Genomic DNA, 22,137 nt, shown 5'->3' with positions numbered 1-22,137 from the left:
GTTGTGTCAGAAGGCCTGCCCCCTAGGTTAGTAAAAATTATGACATATTTGGGGGTGACCCCTAGGCTGGAGAAAAATGTCAATATGGCATGGGAGAAACAACTAAAAGAAGACCTAGGATGACTCAGTCTAGAAACATCGTTAAATAAAACAAACTGAGCCACCACAGTGATGAAGATTTTTATCAGATCAGTATGAGATACAGCTATCAAACTTTGTTAGGCAGTATTTAAAGATATGCTGCTATTAAAGTTCATGTTCATCTGATATGCATATCTGTGTGAAGCACTTTCTGTGGTTACCACATGATTCAATTCTTCTCAATTGATCACTATGTTACAAATGTTCTGACCACCATATTGTATTTGGCTTTAACCTGCATGATGTCAGGGCTTCATTTGGCTGAAAAACTCTTTCTCAAGTCATGACAATTTCTCTGCTCAGAAACAAATGATTTGTCTGATCGTCCTGGTTTTACTGGCTACGTTTCTTGGAGCGTGGGAGTCTTGAAATGTGGTTTAATCAAAGGTATTCTAATATTACTATGGAATGTGCGGCAGTAACAGTGGGTTGTCATGGTGATGGCAGTCCTGTATAGAATGACCAGCATTCGTGTAGTCTCACCCACTACATGTACAATAGGATATTCAATCTTCACCGTCTTGGCTAACCTGTAAAATCACAGACAGAACGATAGATGAAGTTTAAAAAGCAAAACCAAACTCTCTCTTTCAAAATGGTATAGACCAAATTCTACTCACAAACAATGGCAAACTAGGACAATCTACTTAAGACAGGGGTGAGAAGGGTGATGATACCAACCTTGAGGAACGGGTCATCCAGCAGTTGACTAGCAGTCCACCTAGCTGTCAGATCGTGTTGTAAACAATGATTGACAAACTCTATACCTTCAGAACTAAGTGATTCCGGTATGGTCGGGGTAGCTCCCTCCCCTACTTTGTAAATGATCGTAAAATTGTGATCATATTCATGCCACGGGCCCTAGAGAAACAAAAAAAACAAACTGAGTTTATCAAAAAATATAGTTTAACAGTAAGAAGTTGTCTCTCTCCAAAGCTGAGTTATTCATATTTGAGTGTCTCTTAATAATAACACAATCACAAAGTTAAATGTATGCACAATAGTTACTATACAGTTCACAATGTGAGGCTGATGAATATACTGCTATTCACAACATGAATATTCATGAATGTAATTAACATAAATTAATACATTAACAAGTCTCATATTCTGCATTAGTTGATCATAATAGGATCACTTACAGTACATCCTTATTGCTATTGGTAGGCTGTGTAATTAACTTTGTAATGTTATCACGTATCAAGTCTTTCTTTACTCCGATAATGGAACATACCTCCATTTATCCCCGGAGGAGGGTTATAGTAATACATAAGAACGAATAAAGGAGGTCACTTGAGCCAAAACACAAAACAGCTTGAAAATACACATAAATACTTTTATAGACTACAAAGCAGAAAATCAGATATTGCCCCTGGTCCTGAAACAATCTATTATGAATTTCGCAGTCTTTGCTCCAATAGTTTTATCGATACTTGACATAATTACGATTAACTCCATAAAATCTGGGTAAATAGTGGATACTGTTCGGAAGAAACTCTTGCCTTTGTTGACTCTACCTACTTGAGCCATTGATCAGAAAATATTTGAGGAATACATGACACCGTTTGTACCTTTCCTGTAGCCATTTCTATGACCACACATCCTAAACTCCAGATGTCAGCAGCCCTGCCATAGCCGCCTTTACCAGCCTGGGTGATTACTTCAGGTGCCATGTATGCTGTACGGAGATAATAACATCAAACAACACACATTACACCGTAGACTGTCAGATAAAGCTGAAACTTTGATGTGGGGCATATTTCTTTCATTTTACTTCTTTCATTTTACATTTTGTTGTCACATTTTCTAGAAGTTTAGTCAGTACATCACTGGTCACGGCATACCCCCGATACAATATAATAATCTTCTATCTACACTGGATACTTCTTTAAGTATATATTAAACATTTATCTCCCAAGAGGTCCAGTGAAGGCAATCCCTCATGGGACCAGTGTTAAGGCAGGAGGAAATTCGAAACCGGAGTACCAGGGGAAAACCTGCGTTGCTCAGTAGAGTTAAACTGAATGGCACTCTTCTTACGTGTGGTAAATTTAATCAAACCGTGAATGGGTTCAAACCCCGACTGTAGTGGTAAGAGGCAAGTGGTTTAACTACTCAAAAATAAAGATACAGAAAGCAATCAGAAGAGAGAGAGAGAGAGCGTTATAAATGAAATACACATCACAGAAGCTGAACTAAATGTTTCTTCTGATCCTGTCCCTTCATTGAAAACTACACGTATTTGCAATGAATTTGGCTAGATTCTGGATTGAGATGTCAGAAGTACATGACATTAAAATTGAAAAATTTAAAGGTGAAAGATAACGATAATAATATGAAGCAAAAAATTTACCTCTAAATTCTTTAAATATCACATTTTCTTTCATTATACTTTGTTTCATTACTATGTGTTTCATTACTATGTGTTTCATTACTATGTGTTTCATGACAATAAATTTCTTGTTTAGTTATCTTTTGTTTCATAATTTCCACTTAGACTGAAAGGTCCAGTTGTTGGTTCGCTTATGTAACAACTCACTTCCCATGTATTATTAAAGTGGAAGGAACGCCTGGAACATTCAGGCTAAATTTTCACTGTCTTTGTTGACTGTCAGTTTTTAATTTCCCCCTGAATTTTGGCCTTGATCTGCATGATCAGCAGTTAGTAGAATGGTGTCTTGTGAAGCAGACTAACTACCTAACTGAACAATGCCTTCAAAATCTACCAGACTAATAAACCTAGTACACAAAATCCTTACCTGCTGTTCCCATAAATGTATTGACTTCAAATGGCATAGTACTTTGTGTTTTCAGTTTGATAGAGCTGCCAAAATCCCCAAGTTTTACATGGCCATCAGATGATAGGAATATATTAGCACCTGAAACAAACACACAAGAAGAACATTCATTTTATGATAAAACTGATATTATTGTCACTGTCCTCTCGTTACCTTGTAAAAGAATAAATACTACAATGATGGAACATTTATACCATTACTTGTCAGTTATTACCAATTTCATAAACTTAATCTTTGTTAAATACTACATTCCATTCCCTATATAAGTACCCACCCTCCATCCATCCATCTACATATCTATCCATCCACCCATCCACCCGTCCATCCAACCCTTCCTTCCTCCCCAGCCCCCTACACCCATCCATCCATCCGCCCTCCATCCATCCATCCATCCATCAATACATCAATCAATCCACACACGCATGTATATACATATAAATACATTATGCATACACAAACGCCCACCGACATACACCCATACATACACACCCACACACCTACATATACACCTAAGAAATGCATATGGAACTATAAATCAGTCCATATAAATAGATGTAAAATCAGACGTTTCGAAAAAATATTCTTTTTCAAAGGAATTATCGGCGAGATACAGAAATGTTAGGTTAACACCTGAACATATCTGAATGTAATGGAACAGAACGACAACCGCGCGTGATACCAGTTATACGTGTACACCTACCTCCACACCACCTACTTACACACAGTAACCTTTGCACACAAACCCTAAGCCATTTCCAGATTTCATCTCCTTCCATAACAGTGTAAGATTACAAAGTCATATACTGTCCCATGAACTAAAGCTGCAGACAAATTGTCTGACCCTAATCACACCTAAGCCATCTATGATCCTGTCAAGGGAACCAGTCACACCTTTGGTAGCTGGCCTTGGGAGCTATCCACACCTATGCCAACTAGCCTAGGGAGCTCCTTAATCTCCCCAAAAGATTAATAAGTTTCTCATACACCATATAGGTTCTAGGATTACAGAGATTCTGATTGTTGTAGAGTCAACCACCTCAAGTAAGTATTATAGATCTCATATTACATGGTTGCTAATACCAACACTTGTGTTCATGCTAACACCAATGGGTGTTACTACATCAAACATTTGGGTCCTAACAATGTCATGGTTTTCATGAAGTGTTGATAGCTACTGTCATTTCATATTATGTACATCTGCAAGTCATATCCAAACTTACCTTTGATATCTCTGTGTACAATACCGTGTTCATGTAGAGAGTTGATAGCCACTGTTATTTCATATGTATATCTTCTTATCAAGTGTTCTGGTAGTCCTTGCTTGGCAGCCTCTGCAATAGTTCCTTCATCACAATACTCCATAAAGACAAGAAGTTCATCCTGTGAAATTAAAAAAAAAATCAAATGTAGTAGGACATGCTTTCCATGCGTTTAGAAGTGAAACAAATCTATTTATTGTGTGCGTTTGCTCTTTTATCGACAGAAATTCTCATTCATGTAATATTTATAAGAAAAAGATGGGAAAAATATGCCAATGGCATTGTAGCACTACTGAGTATTCACGGTCACCGTCTTGTTATCAGGGGAATCAACAATCATTCAGTTACACATATTCTTTTCTTTTCTTTGGCAGCCATTTTTGATTCTAAAATGGCTTGACTTTTCATCATTCTGACCTCTATTTTACAAATTTGTATGGCGACCCCTGATTTTTTTTCTTGTTTTTAACTGAGAATGGATTGGAGTTTTATTGAACAAAGTTACAGCAAAAGTTTAAGATAAAAAATCTTGATTCTACTTCCATTTTAATCTTTCATGTGCAGTAACCATGTGCCCCTGATCCTATGAATGAGAAAGCAGTGTGAAACATTGGACTTTGACCTACCCTGTGGATTTCAACTCCATAGTATCTTACTAGATTGGGGTGTTTGATCCCTTCAAAGTTCTTGATTTCATCGGCAATGTCCTTGATTATACTGTGGTCATTACGCATGAATCTCATCTGAAACACAAAATACCGGGGACGGTTAGAGGCCAATGATAGATTACACAATTTATGTACATGTGAAAGACAGTTGTCTGACAGAGAAAGCCTGGCTGACTAATCAAGTGGTTAAATGCAGCTCAGCAAAATAGCATGCATATGTATACAGGAAATGTTGATGGTTGAAATAATATAAGTGAGTGTTACTAATATAGAACTTGCACACCCACCATTTTGAATGGTGCATTATGGGAAAACACATCATTCCATTGATGTACGGGAATTACTACTGTGAGCAGTCTAACATGTTGTGGCACAATGACCACAAATAATCTAGTCCTGGCTACTCTCCGACCCTTGTAGGTGGGCTGTCCATACAATAAAGAGTACAGTTTCAAGTCGGAGTTTATTGTGCCAGTGTAAAATGCATAAGTATTATGTATTTGGTACAGCTTATCATAATAACTTGAAAGATGACATACAGACATAGCAAAACTTACAGCTTTCATGGCCAGAGTCTGTCCAGTGTCGATGTTGATACAAGAATACACTGTTGTTCCACACTGCCCTTCACCTATAGATGAAATACATAATTATAGAGATTTATTTAAAGCTGCACTAGCTGCAACTGGAATATTATTTCAACTGTTTTTGTTAGATATAAATAACTTACTCCTGATATCGTATACTCAGTACAGTACTGAATCACACGTAGGGTAAACACATTTGTTTAGCAGTACATTATATACACATAAATGTAGTATGGTAGGATGAATTCACTCAAATAATTTTTGGGTCCACACCCTAAAATCTGCTAAAACTAAAATGCTTATTGCTATATCATGATATGATATAAGCCATCAGTGGATATTTATTGAAATCACTCACGGTAAGGAGACATTGTCTGACTGAGTTTTTCTCTCAAGTCAAGGTGAAACTGGTCTTATTCAGAGTCTATACTACCTTGACTATCTGGTGATTATACCCACTTTAATACAACAAATCACTTTCATAAATCCTATTGGCTTAGACAATGTCACATGTCATGGACTAGTGACCCACAATGACCTCAATTTCTATACAATGGACATTGTAGTTTCCCTAGGGCACTATTATAGTAGCACAAGAGTTCTACTGGTGACTTGCTTTGACTCTGGAAATACTATGTGCCTGGGAATGTGATGTGTTACAAAACGCATTGCCTAGCCTTAATTTGGTCACTAGTCAACATCATATTACCCCTGGTGCTGTCATGCAGCAACTTTTGTACTCGGCTTTCAACCTGTGGAAACAGTTGCTGCATAACAGCCCCTGTGGTAATAGGCATCTACTTGTGCTCTCATAGCCAAGGAATAAAGTGTATAATAGCCAAGGCACTGCTATCACCGACCTGTGTAATCTACCACAATTAACATGAATAGCATTAGTTTGTTTATATCCTAATTTGTCACCATGGTATTGTTTGTTTGTTTGTTTGTTTGACTTTATTTAAACTCAATAAATTGTTGAGCCAAAGGCTCTTCTTACACAGTGTCAAGTAAGGGAAATTTACAATATTTACATTTATAAAATATTGTATCTGAAGTCGTAACATTTCACGATACTTACCAATTTTAAAACCTCTCTGCCATCTGAATGTCACCTTTTTACAGCTGACATTAATAGTTTCAGGATCAGCTGTTTGGTCGAGTACTTTACCGATAACTTGTTTCTCTTGTAGCCGTACATTTCGGTTAGCTTCAATGATGGCTAATTTGTCCTGGACTCTTTCCATTCTGTTCTCCATGATAACAGGTCCTTCATCGATATCAAGACTTCGGAATTCTTGATAATTTGCCTTGAATGATGGAACTGACAGGGTGTGTCTCGGATATGATGGTTCTGGAAATTGATACATCAAAGTTAGGAATGAACCCGATTTGATCTGTATATCTCTCATATGTATGTACTATTGTAATCTTATAATTCAAAGTTCACATGGTTTACCTTGTGATGACATTGAAAGATTTTGTGTGAAATTTTATCATACACTACAAAAATAAAATTGTGAAAATGTAGGTTAAATATTGCTGTAACCCTGAAAATTTCGCTTAAGACTTATTTATATTTTTTTCACCGTAAAGCAAAAATGCGAAGATAATTATTGACTAAATTGCCTCTTTGGTCCATAAACAGTGTACCTGGCTTAGTAATTCATAAAAAATAGTCTTTGAGAACTAGTAGAAGACTGTAAAATCACAAAATTTTCTAGTGGCAAAAATATCTAGGTTTACAGTATGCTATTCTTATTGAAACCATTGGATTTGAAACTGGCTTTTAGTCTTTAGATCACAAGTTTAAGTAAAGAGCGCCATCAGTGGTTAGTGAGTAGAAATGTTGAAGAAACCATTGATGTAAACTGAATTAAGATTTCCTTCAATATTCTCTCAGACTCCAATTATTGAAGCCATATCATTCAATATTGCAAATGTTTCACAACCAACACATCTGACAGTGGAATGATACCAATGTTTACCCAAACTTTGCTAAAAGATTGCCAATAAATTGAAACTTTTGATTAACTGGGGGGTGTGTGGAATCAGTTATATTATGTTAATGTCATGAATACCAGCAGTATAGAAATGCTTCATGTGCAAATTATGCAAGATTATTTGCATTATAAAGTCATGTTACAAATCTCACCTTGTCTATCGTCTGTTGGTGTAGACGTTGCACTCTGTGACTTTTCTTCTGTGCTATCTGTCCGTTTGACCAATTCTAGACTGGTTTGTTGGCCAGGTGTACCTTTCAAAGGAGGTTCACTATTGGCTGACACAGTAGACAAGGATCGGTTGACGGTACTCAGAGACGATGGCCATGATAATGGACGACTGATGTGTCTTGGTGAACCAGTGAACTCAGCTGGACTTGCAGACCTGTAACCTAAGTATTAAACAAAACACACATCAGTCATATGTATGAGCTGTTCATTGGGAGGTGTATGCAATCAGTCAACGTACATGAAATCTTACAAATGCACGTAAGTTAGCAAAATTTGCTCTTGGATAGACATGTGCAATAATAACAGAATCCTATGACGCATGACTTCCAGTGTGTTTACTCTGGGAATTTGCATTCATATTCGTGGTGTTTTCTGCTGCATTTTCAGTTGCTATACTTGTGAATGTTAGATAACACATGTATATTTCCTTTTGTCCAATTTGTTTGAAAGTGTAATGTATTATTTATTTATTTATTTATTGTTTTGTTTTTTGTTATCTGATGAAATAAATTTCAATTCAATTCAATTCAATGTATGACCACAGCCACACAGAACACTGTAAGCACTAATGCAAATACCTTAAGTATGTCTCGCATGTATTCATGTATTATGCGGGTTCTGGCATATCATCCACCTGTTTCAATATTCGTTGCGCTGTGTTGCGTTGTGCCATGCCATATCATTTTGTGCTGTGCTGTGTTGTGTTGCACTGCATTGCATTGTGTTGGTGTTGTGTTGAGTTTTGTTGTGTTGTGCTGTGCTGTGCTGTGTTGTGTCACATCGTGTCATGTGCTGTGCTGTGTTGTGTTATCCTATGTTGTGTTATGTAGGTCCAACTAATGAAACGATATGTTGTTCTACATTATTGATTCAACTGACCTGCAGGACTAGCAGGAGACTTTTCCTGTGTTCCAATTAAATGTGATATAGATGTGTTCATCATGTTCTTCAACTCCTGAAATAAATCACACAAACACAGTTGTCAATGCCTGAAATAAATCACACACGCACGCACGCACGCACGCGCGCGCGCACGCACGCGCACACACACACACACACACACACACACACACACACACACACACACACACACACACACACACACACACACACAGTTGTCAATGCCACCTACATGTAGATAGTAAAAGACTAACTTTGATTCATACCCCTAGCAGGGTTTAAAATTTAGTTTGAAAAGTGCACTAGCTGCAACTGGAATTTATTTTAAAACTGTTATTTATTCTTAATGTTGTTGTACACATTGAAACAGTATTGAATCACCTGTGGGTAAATATATTTGTGTAACTGTACACATAATAGGCACAATACTGCCAATCAGATTTATATTTGGACTCAATTTCAACCTATCACTGTACTGCTTATGGATAAAATTAATATGTTGTGTCTAATCATTGACATTTTAACAATTTTCAATAAATTGGTTGTCGAATAAAAGAAATAATTTTCCCATTACAGCTTGTGTAGTTTTAATGTAAATGGCCTGTGTGGAGGACCACCTCTTTTAGAAAAGTATTTGAATCACACTAGGTCTATCTGTTATCTATTCTTTTTATCATTCAACTTCAGATTTTAGCATATCAAAGTGGTTCTTTTCTTTACCTGGAAGTCTTCTTCACTGAGCTGTGTCAGATTTCTGGGTTCAATAGCTAAAATCAGGAAATCCAATCCCTGGCTGGCCCATCTGTCGAAATAAAAGGATAAGTTGAAATCAAAACACTGCCCTCTACCATAATTTTATGGAAAGTATGTATGACTTCTGTGAATATGCACATTTCAGAGCACAAAATTTAAGGATAACGACAATGCTTTGACACTACACAGTTGAGATACAATAAAAACTCATTTCAATGATACATAACTACTTGTACAGTTCTTGGAAATTAAACAAGGGAAACATTCAGTTAGACACTGGGGGCGCTGTTCACGAAAGCGTTGCATATTCACCCATTGGGACACCAGGGGATGTTATTTGTTGAAGATTTGTATGTTCACACATCTGCAAACTAGATAGCACTATTAGTAATCCAATAGCTATATTTTCATTCATCTTACCTGGGTCTGGTACCTCGTCCTCTTTCACACTTTTCCAAGACAAAGTTCATCCATTTCTGTGCAAAGTTCAGCATACCATCTCCTAACTTTTGTCTTGCCTCACCAGTTACTAAACGACTTACTTCCTTATGGTACTGTAATCAGAAACAAGAAAACATCATGTAATAATATATAAGGCGACTCATAAAAGGGATGAGAATTTAAATACAAAGTTTGTACATGTATCACATACCGTTACAACATGACAAAAGCATACAAAAGAGTGGATACTTGCCAATCTTGCACAATCTTACACTTATTCTAATTAATGTTCATAGTTTTATCAATACATTATGTTCTGATTATCAGAAAGACAAAAGATTATATCGTTTGGCCACTTGGGGTGCCATTCATAAACAGATTGAGCCAAAAGCATGGGCTAGTATCACACACTTTGGACACTATTTGTCCCAATTTTTTCATTTTTGGCTCAAATTATTCTGCCCTTGTTCGTGATAGGAACACTAATCAAGATTGCTTGTTTACTTTGACTGCTTCATCAACTAGCACATCTGATGAAAAGTCATTTTCCCAACTCATCATCATACTCTACTGTACAACAAAACCAAACTAACTTGTGCCTACACTCAAAATACACAACTTTTGCTGTCTTTAAATTTGGAAAATCTCTATCGTTTGGAATACATTTGTCTGTTTGTGATTGGTTGACAGCAATGGTCTGTCTCTTCAAAACTATATCTTGGCAAATATCTCCAGTGAGACTGGTTTTAAGCTTTCTCAAGTGAGGATAATTCAGATAAAAAGGGTGTTGAATATTTATCAATGAGGGTGACAGCACACACCGGGCAACAACTGCTGCATTGCTCCACAGTGTGGGACACGTTCAACATGTTAGCATGTTTTGACATGACTTACCTCAAATCCTACATTAAAACATTGATGCATAGTTTCTTTACAGTACTGACGTCTACTAATCTTTTCAATCTCTTCAATATCTGTCATTGAATCTAGGTCAAGATTCTCCTCTACTTGCTGTACAGTGGTCCTAATAGTCTCACACAGTGACAACGCATCAGACTAAGTAATAAAAGCAAAAACACGGAAACGTCATCAATTCTCTGTACTTGAAATACAATATTATTGCCTAGGTGCATCATAAAATTAACGAACATTCGATATCTTGGTTCACATCATAACTTCTGCTCCAAACACTTCACATGTATTACTATGTGTGTGTGTGTGTGAATAAGTCGACCTTCTTGTTCTATTTTGACCCTCTAGCATGAGTTGAAATGGTATTACAGGTACCCAGAATTGCTCAATCAATGTGTCAATAATCTTCTAAGTAATAATGTATTCTAATTCATGCAAATCCAAAACACTTTACAATTATGCAAATTTGAATTGAAGGCATTGTTTACGCACTTTAATCTATCTAATTATCTATGCAAATTTAATGTGAATGTATTCTAATATAATGTACATCAAATCCCATTAACAATTATGCAATTTTGACCTGAATATTGTGTGATCTATGCAAATTTGATGTGAATATCTCACATAATTTATGCAAATTTGCTGTGAATGTATTATAATGTATGCAAATATCATCTGCAAGGCATATACATCTTTTAACTTCTATTGAAACATTTGTAGAATTGACTTCACCATGACAGCTTTCTTAGTGACAAATAAAATGACAAAATAAGAAAATGAATATTCATTTTCAAGAATAAAACTGTTGTCAAAATAAGATGCCCCCCGCTCACCTTCAGTTCTTCCAATGCCTCAGCAATACCTGGATGACTGGATGTTTGTTCATTATTCAGAGATACTTTGTCTTTCATTGCACGGGAAAAAGCCTTCCTTTGTTCTTGTAGCTGTGAGGAATGGTTAACAACCAATAGCAATCCATCCACCTGGGTATGGCAATAATATGTAAATTAGTGGTTAACAACCAATATCAATCCATCCACCTGGTTATGGCAATAATATGTAAATTAGTGGTTAACAACCAATAGCAATCCATCCACCTGGGTATGGCAATAATATGTAAATTAGTGGTTAACAACCAATAGCAATCCATCCACCTGGGTAGGGCAATAATATGTAAATTAGTGGTTAACAACCAATAGCAATCCATCCACCTGGGTAGGGCAATAATATGTAAATTAGATGTATGCCTTACCATGTAGAAAGTTGTGACAGAAAGTGACATGTACGTTTGTCACTGTTGATTTGTAATTTTGGACAACTGTACATCAGTAGATTCAAGGTTTCTGTAAATTGCAGGTAATAAGTACTTAGGATTCATGCATATTATGTTCTGCTAATATACATATGCATGTCCATGGTAAGGGCTGTCACTGAAAAATGAATGAGGAACAAGTTTCAACAAGGTGGTTCTCAGCAACCATGCATAATGTACATTACATGTGATGCAAATTTATGAAAATGTCTGCAATTCCTGCAGTGGTATTCCTCTTTTACATACCTCAACATCAGCCAGGGCAATGGTAGTTTCAACTGTTGGATGGACGCGAACTGTATCGCCATCCCAGACAGGTGACAGTCCGTCCACTGAGGAGTCGGCTTTGATCAGTAACAAATACCCATCAGTATTATCTTGTCCTTGATCTGAGACATCTTCGTTTCCACAAGTGACATCAAGTAACTGTAGAATCTGTATTTGATTGTCTTTCAGGAATTGAGGAATGAAGAGGAGATAGTCTGACGAATGGGACGCTAGTACCTGTGGACGCAAACAGAAATGTACACACAGGTTGTGAGTTTAGGGAACTACTGGTAGTGGTAGATATGACGTCAATAGTCTAGACGCTATTCATGGCTTGGAGTCTGAAGATACCCTTCAACACATCTTGAGGAACAAGGAGTTGAAATGTCATTTTGAATTCAAACAGAGCCCTTCCCTCCCCCCTCACACACACACACACACACACACACACACACACACACATATTCAGAGCAATTAACATTATGTCTTTGTAAATCAATCACTGAATTCTGCTCAATGATAAGTTAGTGTTTATTGTGGGCATTTACATAATGTCTAAATATGGTTGGTACATTTGTCAGGATGATTTACATAGTGTCTAAATATGGTTGGTACATTTATCATATGAGGACACTATACCTATACACTCTGTTTACCTCATTCTAACAGTTGGGGGGTTTACTTATTTGCATGAACAACATTTGGTTCATGATTTCTCACTCCGCTAGACATGGTGCAGAATATCTTCTGATTCAAAGCCATAGATAGGTTCTAGACTATGACACTACAATGGTACTTCCAAAGGTCTAAAAAATTTGTGAGCTCATCTGAGGATAAGCATAGGATGAAATATACTTTCACATCAAATTTTACAAATGTAGTCTATATGCATTGATATACAAACAGCTTACAAGTTCTACTTACCCTCACATGACCTGAATCTCGCAATGTTGTCAAAAGTTCATTGACCGGCACAGCTGGTGCAAATTCTGCAGCGATTTCAAGATCCTGAAAGGTAAAATAACACTTACGATTAGACAATATTCACTAATATAATAACTGACATAGGGGGCCTTGTTACAACTAGTCTTTAAAGTGAAGTTTTATTCAATTAGATATCCTAGCTCTGGCTCTCTTAGTATCCTGCCACAGGTAATCCTGGCCCCCTAACTCCGACTCATTTGATCCTAATTATAATACAAATAAATTGACTTTTGGTACATGTACCTTTCTCAGTAGTTTGGCAAATCCCAAGGCTTTCGATGCTCTCTCCCTTGTCTCATGGAATAATTCCTTGAAGCCCCGACAAGACTCCAATATAGTTGTTTTCAGTGTTTCACTAAATGACGTACTATCTTGTAAATTTGAACATAGTTCATCCATCTTGTGGGCCAGGAACTCAGAGGTGGATGTCAGAAGACCTGTTGCCATGACACTGAAAAACAAAAGAAAAGTCAAATCACGAGTGACCGACTGAGGGCGCTGTTTCAACATGGCCGGCTAACAGCACTCTGCATTGATTCAAGTGATGCACACCCTAAGGTATGGCAGTGTCAAACACTTTTACTGACACTGACTTAACATTTTTGGGGTTTTCAAATGATCTGCAATAATTTTTTTAGCATATTTGTACTTTGTACTAAACCTCAAACAGACATCTGTTATGGAACAACAATTTTGGTGTTATTGATTTCACAATCACCCACAATCAATATGAAAGATTGTGATATACAATTTTTTATCTAGGTTTGTGATACTATTCAGCTTAAATGTACCGGTAGTTTGAATGAATACAGCTGATCAAATTCATGGTGATCTGAAGCCATTACAAGGTTTTCAACTGACTGGAATATGTACAAAATGTAGCACAAATATTTGTTCTTGTTTTCTAATTAATCAGATTGAATCTTATAAAGCTCTTCACATATCTTTCAAAATGTCCTCTTACCAGAACCTCTGTCCAGCCTGGGCCTCACCACCCCGGATATGAGGACACATCTCCTTGGCAAAACTCCACTCTTCCTGGATGATATTCTTGAGACTTAGGGAAGCATTGGGAAGCCTTTGTAGCATCTGAATCCAGCTATGCAGGTAGTCAAAGTACACCTACAAAAAATGTATATATTAAGAAATTCGATCCAGTCAATTTCTAAACTACACGTAGTCATATTATGAAAAAGGCATGTTCTAACAATTCTGTTATTCCCTTATTTTTGACAAAGCTAGAGCAAGATCCCTAGAAACTTTTTCAGACATGAACGATAGTAAATTACCGACATCTTTTCAAACAGGATTCAAGGCATTGTTACAGCTACAATTCAAGGCACAAAAACATTACAAATCTTTGGTATGGACACACCTGGTTTCAGACTTACCTGCTTGGTGAAATGTAGACATCTTTGGGTGACACATATCTAATAGGTATTACCTACATAGGTTTTCAATGTGAGTAAACATTTTGCTATAAAACAAGAAATTTTTATACAAATCAAGTAATGATATATAGTTTAACAACAACTTACATGTAGCATGTCTTTCAGGTCTTTCTCATACTCGTCCAGATCATTTTCAAATTTTTCCTGGAGTTGTCTGGCATCCCATAATACTCCACACACCATTCTGTGATAGTACTGTTTGATAAGTATGGAACCTGTAATCACTTCCTTGCATTCAGATATCAGCTGCACAAAAAAAGAGAAGTTTTTTTTTTTTTTATCAAAACATGTTATTCAAAGAGTTGTGCTTTCTTATGGATGCCATCTTGAAAGTGAAACCTGGTAATGATTCTTTCAAACTAAAGGGGGAACACTACTGCAGGACATACATGTAAGGTATTTTCACAAACTTGAATGAATGATGATTTAAGTTTCAACTCTGTGTCTCAGCAATCACACAAAATGTTAACTGATGACTATGAAATGACTCTCCAGAACCCAAAGTTTGAACACACATCATACACATGTACATCCATTTATAAAAACAACTGTTTTTACTTAGGACTTCACCAGCAACTCATACTACTTTAGTAAGCATGGTAACACAACAAAGTCAGATTTTTGAATCAAAACAGAGTAATATAAAATCCACTCATCTCGCCATTCTTTGAGTTAGTGTAAAACACACATATTGATATTTGATTTACAAACAAACACTTGCCTGTTTGATACTGAGTAACGACGGTTCAGCTTTTGGTTTGTGTTCAAGTCGTAGTCGTAAACATTCATGCATCACGTCTAGTGTTATACGTACTAGGAACAGATATGTTGGCCTACAAGAAATAGATCAAACCAACTTTTAAATGCTGGTATCACTTGGTATCCATGATTGAAATTGTACACTTTTGAAAGAAGCTAAAGTTGCCATATGGATGTCAGGATTAGAAATCTCCTCACTTCTAGTCTATAGGCTGTTCATGAACAGCACCCCTAGTGGCCAAACTATACAATCTTTTGTCTTTATCATAACTGGAACATTGTGCTTTACTCTTTCTAACCATTCATGGTAGTAGACTGAACACACTGTATTGGTATCAATGTGTAAACAATTGTGACAGAGATGAAAACAGTACAATCATTTGTCAACAAACTTAAATCTATAGAAGAACATTCATTTGGTTTAAAGGCCCATGATTCAATCCTAGGTTCTCACTTAATGTTATCATATATTCAGTGGAGTCATATAAGGATTTCAATTCATGTGATCAATGCTTCTGTCCTAGGTAAACTCAAGTTCTATAACTTTATATTACCCGACAATCTTTATTCACACTTTAAATTTTAATCCAACCCCAAATTGGACCTTGCATCATACAAACATGTACAAGCTTTAACAAATAAAACAACATACCAATTTAAAAAAAAAATAATAATTAAAAAAAAATTAAATTAAAAATAAAATAAAATAAGAACAGCACTTATATAAATATGCATCTCCTGTTTCACCTACTGTTTTTTCTTAAATAAATTTAACAAATTACCTGAAGGAAGGCAGTCCCATTGAGATGAAATCTTGACAACTTGTACCTCTCGATGTTAAACTGTTTCTTCTTTCCATAGATGCCATGTGCTCTTCTAACATTGACAATGCATGATGGTAACCATGACGAAATCCATCCTCATCAGGACTCTATAAAACAATATAATGAAATCAAACATCAGACTTGTGAAAATTTCATCATAAGTATTGATTAAAATAATAATTATGTTCCGTTTCAGTAATCAAACATGTATGTGCCACGTTCCAGCTAGTCTGTAAGCCTAAGGCCTGCCGTGTTTATGGCACCCTCACACATCAGCAAACCCCTTGATTGCGAAGAGTGTGGTAGACATATACAGGGGTGAACAAATCATTTTGTGAACTGGTGGTCCCCGGACCGGTGCCTTAAAAAATCCAGTGGTCCTGCTGAAAGAATTAGTGGTCCCAGGTCCTGCTAATGTGAAACATTAAATCTTACCTATGAATCTGTATATTCAGACAACTTTTTAACATAGTTAATAACAGTAAGGTACTGGTCCAACGGACCAGACAAGGTAAAATTTGTGTGGTCCGCCCAAAAAAATTGCTAGTCCCGGACCCAGGACCAGTGGATTTGTTCACCCCTGATATACATGTACATGTATCATATCTTAGAGATCACATTCAACCAAGCAATTTTAACAAAATCCACGATACGTAATCTCCATCCAATTACAAATGTAATGTGAGTAATAAACCACCCATTCTTGCAGACCAGAGCTGTTATTTCTTCCGCTACATATACATTTGTACACTTCGAACCCAGTAGGGACCAGTTGGTTAAATATGGTACCGTAAAACGGTCATGGTTTGCGACGATGTAAACCACCATGGACACACTCTGATTACTAACACAAACCTTGAGAGCAAAATTCAAACAGCTTGCTGTGTTCAACTTGATACGACAGTCTCTGTTTATAGCATCAATCTGCTTTGCACCACTAATCATTATTGGATGATGGTACAGTAGTCTGTACATTGTAAGATACAGACATTCATGCCACGCTATCAGCCAGCACCACTCATGTCATGGTTAACTGAGAAGCCTAATACGACTGAACAAACAACAAGACATACATGTATCTTACAGTCTAATTGGATGGTGATTATTTACATGTACATTGTATCACTGTTGTTGTTGTTGATGTTTCTTGGTTGAATTACGCTCTTAGCAGACATGTCTGATCTTTGAAACATACCAGCAATGATAATTTTGGCAGTAAAAATTTGACACCATTACATGTAATAAAAAAAAACCGTGTGGTTCCAATTACACTCAATTTGAGAATAGGTGGGTAGGTAGATTTTTTATTTCATTTCATTATATTTTTTTTGTGTGTGTGAATGTCTAGTTCAGGTTTTCCATTGTTTTCCATATGGTCTCTGTGTCGTTTTTTTTCTTCTTATCAGATGTACAGCCATTACAGATTGGAAGAACAGTTTTACTTTGTTTTGTTTTTTAAGTTGATGTCAGTTTCGGCATCCACTATTTCTTGTGTGAGACTACACAAATTTTGTGATTTTAATTTTTTTTCTCGAATATGTAAAAAAGTTTAGGGTCAGCAGTGAAAAACTAGGTGGGGTCGGGTAACCGGAATAACACAATTATTTTTTAGGCCCTAAGTAGTGTTCTTTAATATCTATATTACACTTACATGTATGTACCCAGATAGAATTGTCAATTTTTTGGGTAAACGTTGTAATAAAGTTATATTTTATATATTATCTTATAATACTTACATAAAATCTTTGATTTGACTGACTTTCAAATTAATATTAATATTACTTATATATATTTCAGCCTGTTACAACCAGATTATTAGTCTAGACTAAAGCTATCCATTTTAAGATACAAATATCCTTAACAACATCTAGACAGGGATAGCCTCTCGCCTACCAGACTGCAGAATATATGCTTTGACCTGCTTGACCTCCTATCTAATAATAAATAGGTTGTGGGGTCATAGGTCAAATGAATCTAAGATTAGCATCTTTAGTTGAAATGACCAAACTCTACACATATGCATCTATACACAGTTATCAAATTATGCTAAAACTTGCAGTCTGATTCGTATTCTAATGTCATTCCCTGTAGTTATACAAAACAAATGTATTTGTATTATAAGGCAAAAAAAAGAAAGAATTGTTTCTGGTTAACGAAATTGGAACTACACAATGTTTTTAGGCCTAAACTGATACAGTGATAGTTATTTTGTCAAAGAAATTGCCTTATTATTCCAACAATTTAAAACATATTGAAATTATAACATTTCGAGTGTATTAATTGTATATTCATAACAGAAGCACTATCATTCAGACAAGTTGATTGATTTGAATGGGAAACAGCCATGTTTTGACTTGTCCTTCTTCAGTGTCTAACTGGATCTGACAGAATAACGAAATATAGAACTAGAAGACAACTTGTGTATGAACATTGAAATATGTCTAGTGACTGGTGCAGCTGTAACTAGCAATTCATACAAAATTATACATGAATATGAAATTATAACAATTTTTTTTTTTACCAAAAATGACATTGACAGAGACACCATCTGTTTCAAAGACTTCCTGCATCCGCTAACACACTTTGACAACAGGTGTGCTTCTGTAGGAGATTTAGCCTGTATTGTGGATGTACATGTACATGTACAAATGTATGCATTTTGTATACTGACCAGTGTGCTCTCCAAGCCAATTTGACATTCCACTGATGCACACAACTTTTAGTGATGCACCAAACTTTGGCAGTCCCCTACATGTACATGTATTTTTTACTATGTGACCAGTGTACCCTATTAGACACGCCATTGATGCACACAATTTCTAGTGACACACCAAAATTTGGTGTTCCCCTATGATCTCTTACTATGTGGTGACTCACAAGAAATGCCAATTTTCCTCATTTTGACATGCAACAAACTTTGGCTATCACTAGGGCACACATGATATTGACTGCAGTCAAACATAAGTTGAACAAGATCTTTCTATATATACAGTATATATATGAAATTTGGCGTTCACCATCTTGTGTTCTTAGAAATATCTAACCTTTAAAATGTAATTTATGCAGCAGCCATATTGGATTCTAAAATGACTAAATTTTGACCCCTACATCATGTACATGTATTTCAAAAATTTGTACACATTTTTTCATCGATTTTATTTTTAAAACTGAGAAATGGTGTGACTTTTCTTGAACAAAGTAACAGCAGAAATTTAAAGACTTTATTTCAGAGGTGAACTCTATGTTAAGATGAAAACTTAATTCTTACCATGTAGCTTGATGATGTCGATTGATGTCTTGATCGTTTGCTGCGATCTGAATGTGTTTGCATGGCTCTGTCCACATCAAACGTATCACTTGGACGCTGCAGGGCTTGCTTGGCTCGTTGTAATGTGCCATCTAGCAAATCTCGCAGTCTTTCTATCATCTTCCTAAGTCCCATTTGTTTGAGACTCTTGTCAACAAAGGGTCTGTAAATCCAGGTTCCAAACCCAACATCCCCAATACTCGGCAGACTTGATCTATTGTACGAACTACTGCTAAATCCTCGCCTCTTCAAGGGCGTACTAAAATCAGAAGGTGCAACCTCAAAGCTATCTTCCTCCAAAGGTGCAAGACTGCCCCTTTTTGGTGTCTCAATACCAAAGACAACCTCTCCTTCCCTTTCCCCATCATCACTGTCGGGTGGGAGAAACTTAGGACTTTCGTTATCCAATCCCGGCCAATTTAGGTGATCGATTTCATCAACTCCGAGAGTCTTCGCCATGAGTTTAAGTTTCTGACTCATGTCCTTTGTGATGTTTAACCACAAACATAGGGTCTCGATTCGTCCTTGGAATTTCTCGCTTGCATAGTCTGGGTACTCCCTTTTCAGAGCTTTTAAGTTTGGGTATAAGTTTTCTACAGCTTCTAGCTTATTCATGAGACAAGTCACATGTAATAATGCTTCTCGCTGTTGGGCGATGTCATCTGAACTGATCAGACTAAATGGTGTAAATGATCTTGATGGACTAGGCTGGCTCTGTTCTGACTCTTCATTCACAGATTTACCCTTTGTCGTTCCAGCCTCATTGAAGTCCAGAGTTAGACTCTGTCTTTTGCTATTACTAGAACCAACACTACTTTCTGTAATATCACTGTCATTATTTACAGTATTTACTTGTTCATCAGAAGGATCTGATTGTTCCAGGACTGGAGGACTTACACCTCCACTGTCTGAATCTATGTTGCTATGTGGAAGGCTTGCTGTGTTAGTTGATGAAGAATTCTCTGATGTCGAAGACAATGATGATGGGGAAAGCACTTCCTTAGCAACAGGGGAAAACGGTGTCTTAGCAACAGGAGTTGATGCAGAGGATGATGATGCAGATGTGATTGTACCAGCAATTGGTTTTGGTTTCACTGGCGATGTTGGGACTTGAAAGTTTAGTACCATGTTCAGAACGTCTAAAACCTGTTGCCTCCTATCCCACAAGTACAGATCTTGCTCTTCCATTGTCCGACTAGCCTGCCATGCTTGAAGTGCCAACCACAGAACTTCCGGCCATCTCGCTTGTAACATGTTCTGCTGACTCTGTTGTCTGGTCATCGCAAACTTTTCATCTTGAGGGTCAGTTTTCTTTTGACTTCCTATCGTTATCAACAGAGAAAATGTTTTATAGAAAGCCATTCTATCTGCTGGACATTCCTCGATTTTCGGACTTGAGATTTGTCGTTTGGCAAGCACCTTTTCAGGGGTGTGCTGAGGACTGACGGGAAGGTAGTTGAGAGTCTTAAAATGATTTGGAGAGTCTAACTTTTGGATTGGGGATGCTATCAGTCCAACTGTCCTGTTTGATGGTCCCCCTGCATGTGCATCTGTCTCCACAAACATTGCCTCACTGTGTTTGATATCTCGCTGTTGATTTCTCTCCACCCTTGATAGTCTTTTACCTCGTTTGTATTCTAAACTATTTTTATTGTCCTCACTCACAGATTCGGTGACTTGAATTTTGACATATTCTTGTGACGGTAGGTTTTCATCCTTGCCCGAATTTTTCCTCAGTTTTTTACTCTCTTGTACTATTTTGACATTTACTTTCGGTACTCTAGGGACGTGTTTGCTTTTCAAGGACATTTTCTTCATCTCTCGTTTACTGACCGGAGGTGTCGTGCCGTAAACGGGATAATCTGGGGAGTCGTCTTCCTCATCATCATCATCTTCATCATCGCCGCCGGCGTCACCATTCTCACCGACGTCACGTCTGTAGTAGCGCCGATAGTTCAGTTCCTCGGCAACGTTTGCACCCCTGCCATTCCTGTCGGAAGAGGATGTAAAAAGTGATATTAATAACATCACATATTTCATGAAAGAAATGAAAGTTAAACGCTGTCATTAGTCCAATCCAGAGATGAATCACAATGTGTATTTTAGTTGCTGCATGGCAAAGTATAACAAAGTCATCAACTTGAATCTTGGGCCTGAAAAACACCTACAGACATTCAATAACCCTACATATCTACTTCAAAACTCGACGGAAGGTTATTTCTTCGTAAGTTCAGGTATGTTGATTGTACATCATGTTGGGTCACCGCGTACCGGCAACTCACACCATAGCAAAATAAACTGTCTAAAATGCAATGAACGACCAACTGTGAGAAAAATATCGTATACGTTGAATGCCTGCATACGACACAATTTCAATCTACGAACCTGTCATCACCGATGATGCTTATTGGATCAGAGACACTTGCAAAGACGTCCTCTCCCTCCGCCATTTTGTATGTTTTTCATTCACTCAGGTTTTTTACGCCAGGAGAATATATAGCATTTGTTTTTAAATGACTGACAACATTTAAAAGAAATAA

The 22,137-nt window shown here is 36.8% G+C and overlaps 1 protein-coding gene across 1 annotated transcript; it reads right to left on the bottom strand.

Moving 5' to 3' along the window:
- Window positions 1-571: 571 nt before the first annotated feature.
- LOC144433137 (mitogen-activated protein kinase kinase kinase 4-like) lies at window positions 572-22,047 on the bottom strand. The gene is made up of 25 exons (XM_078121447.1): window positions 21,983-22,047; window positions 20,630-21,587; window positions 19,559-20,557; window positions 16,249-16,397; window positions 15,429-15,540; window positions 14,795-14,953; window positions 14,221-14,378; window positions 13,500-13,707; window positions 13,197-13,280; window positions 12,252-12,509; window positions 11,527-11,676; window positions 10,673-10,834; window positions 9,758-9,891; window positions 9,305-9,386; window positions 8,564-8,639; window positions 7,647-7,845; window positions 7,234-7,236; window positions 6,532-6,788; window positions 5,424-5,497; window positions 4,825-4,941; window positions 4,160-4,319; window positions 2,901-3,020; window positions 1,713-1,819; window positions 823-1,002; window positions 572-671 (listed from the first exon to the last, which is right to left on the bottom strand). The coding sequence occupies exons 1-25, from the start codon at window positions 22,045-22,047 to the stop codon at window positions 648-650; spliced, it is 4,995 nt and encodes a 1,664-aa protein (XP_077977573.1). The 3' UTR covers window positions 572-647.
- Window positions 22,048-22,137: the final 90 nt, after the last annotated feature.

This window comes from Glandiceps talaboti, chromosome 3 (genome assembly GCF_964340395.1).
Source record: "Glandiceps talaboti chromosome 3, keGlaTala1.1, whole genome shotgun sequence".
Taxonomy (NCBI): Eukaryota; Metazoa; Hemichordata; class Enteropneusta; family Spengelidae; genus Glandiceps; species Glandiceps talaboti.
This window is presented reverse-complemented; position numbering and strand designations above follow the sequence as displayed.

Excerpts from the sequence above, each read along its gene's own strand:
- LOC144433137 (XM_078121447.1), bottom strand. The coding sequence starts at position 22,047 with ATGGCGGAGGGAGAGGACGTCTTTGCAAGTGTCTCTGATCCAATAAGC. Across the intron at positions 8,640-9,304 it reads TCAGTGAAGAAGACTTCCAG|GAGTTGAAGAACATGATGAA; the intron begins GTAAAGAAAAGA and ends GATTTATTTCAG. Across the intron at positions 1,003-1,712 it reads TAGAAATGGCTACAGGAAAG|GGCCCGTGGCATGAATATGA; the intron begins GTACAAACGGTG and ends TTGTTTCTCTAG.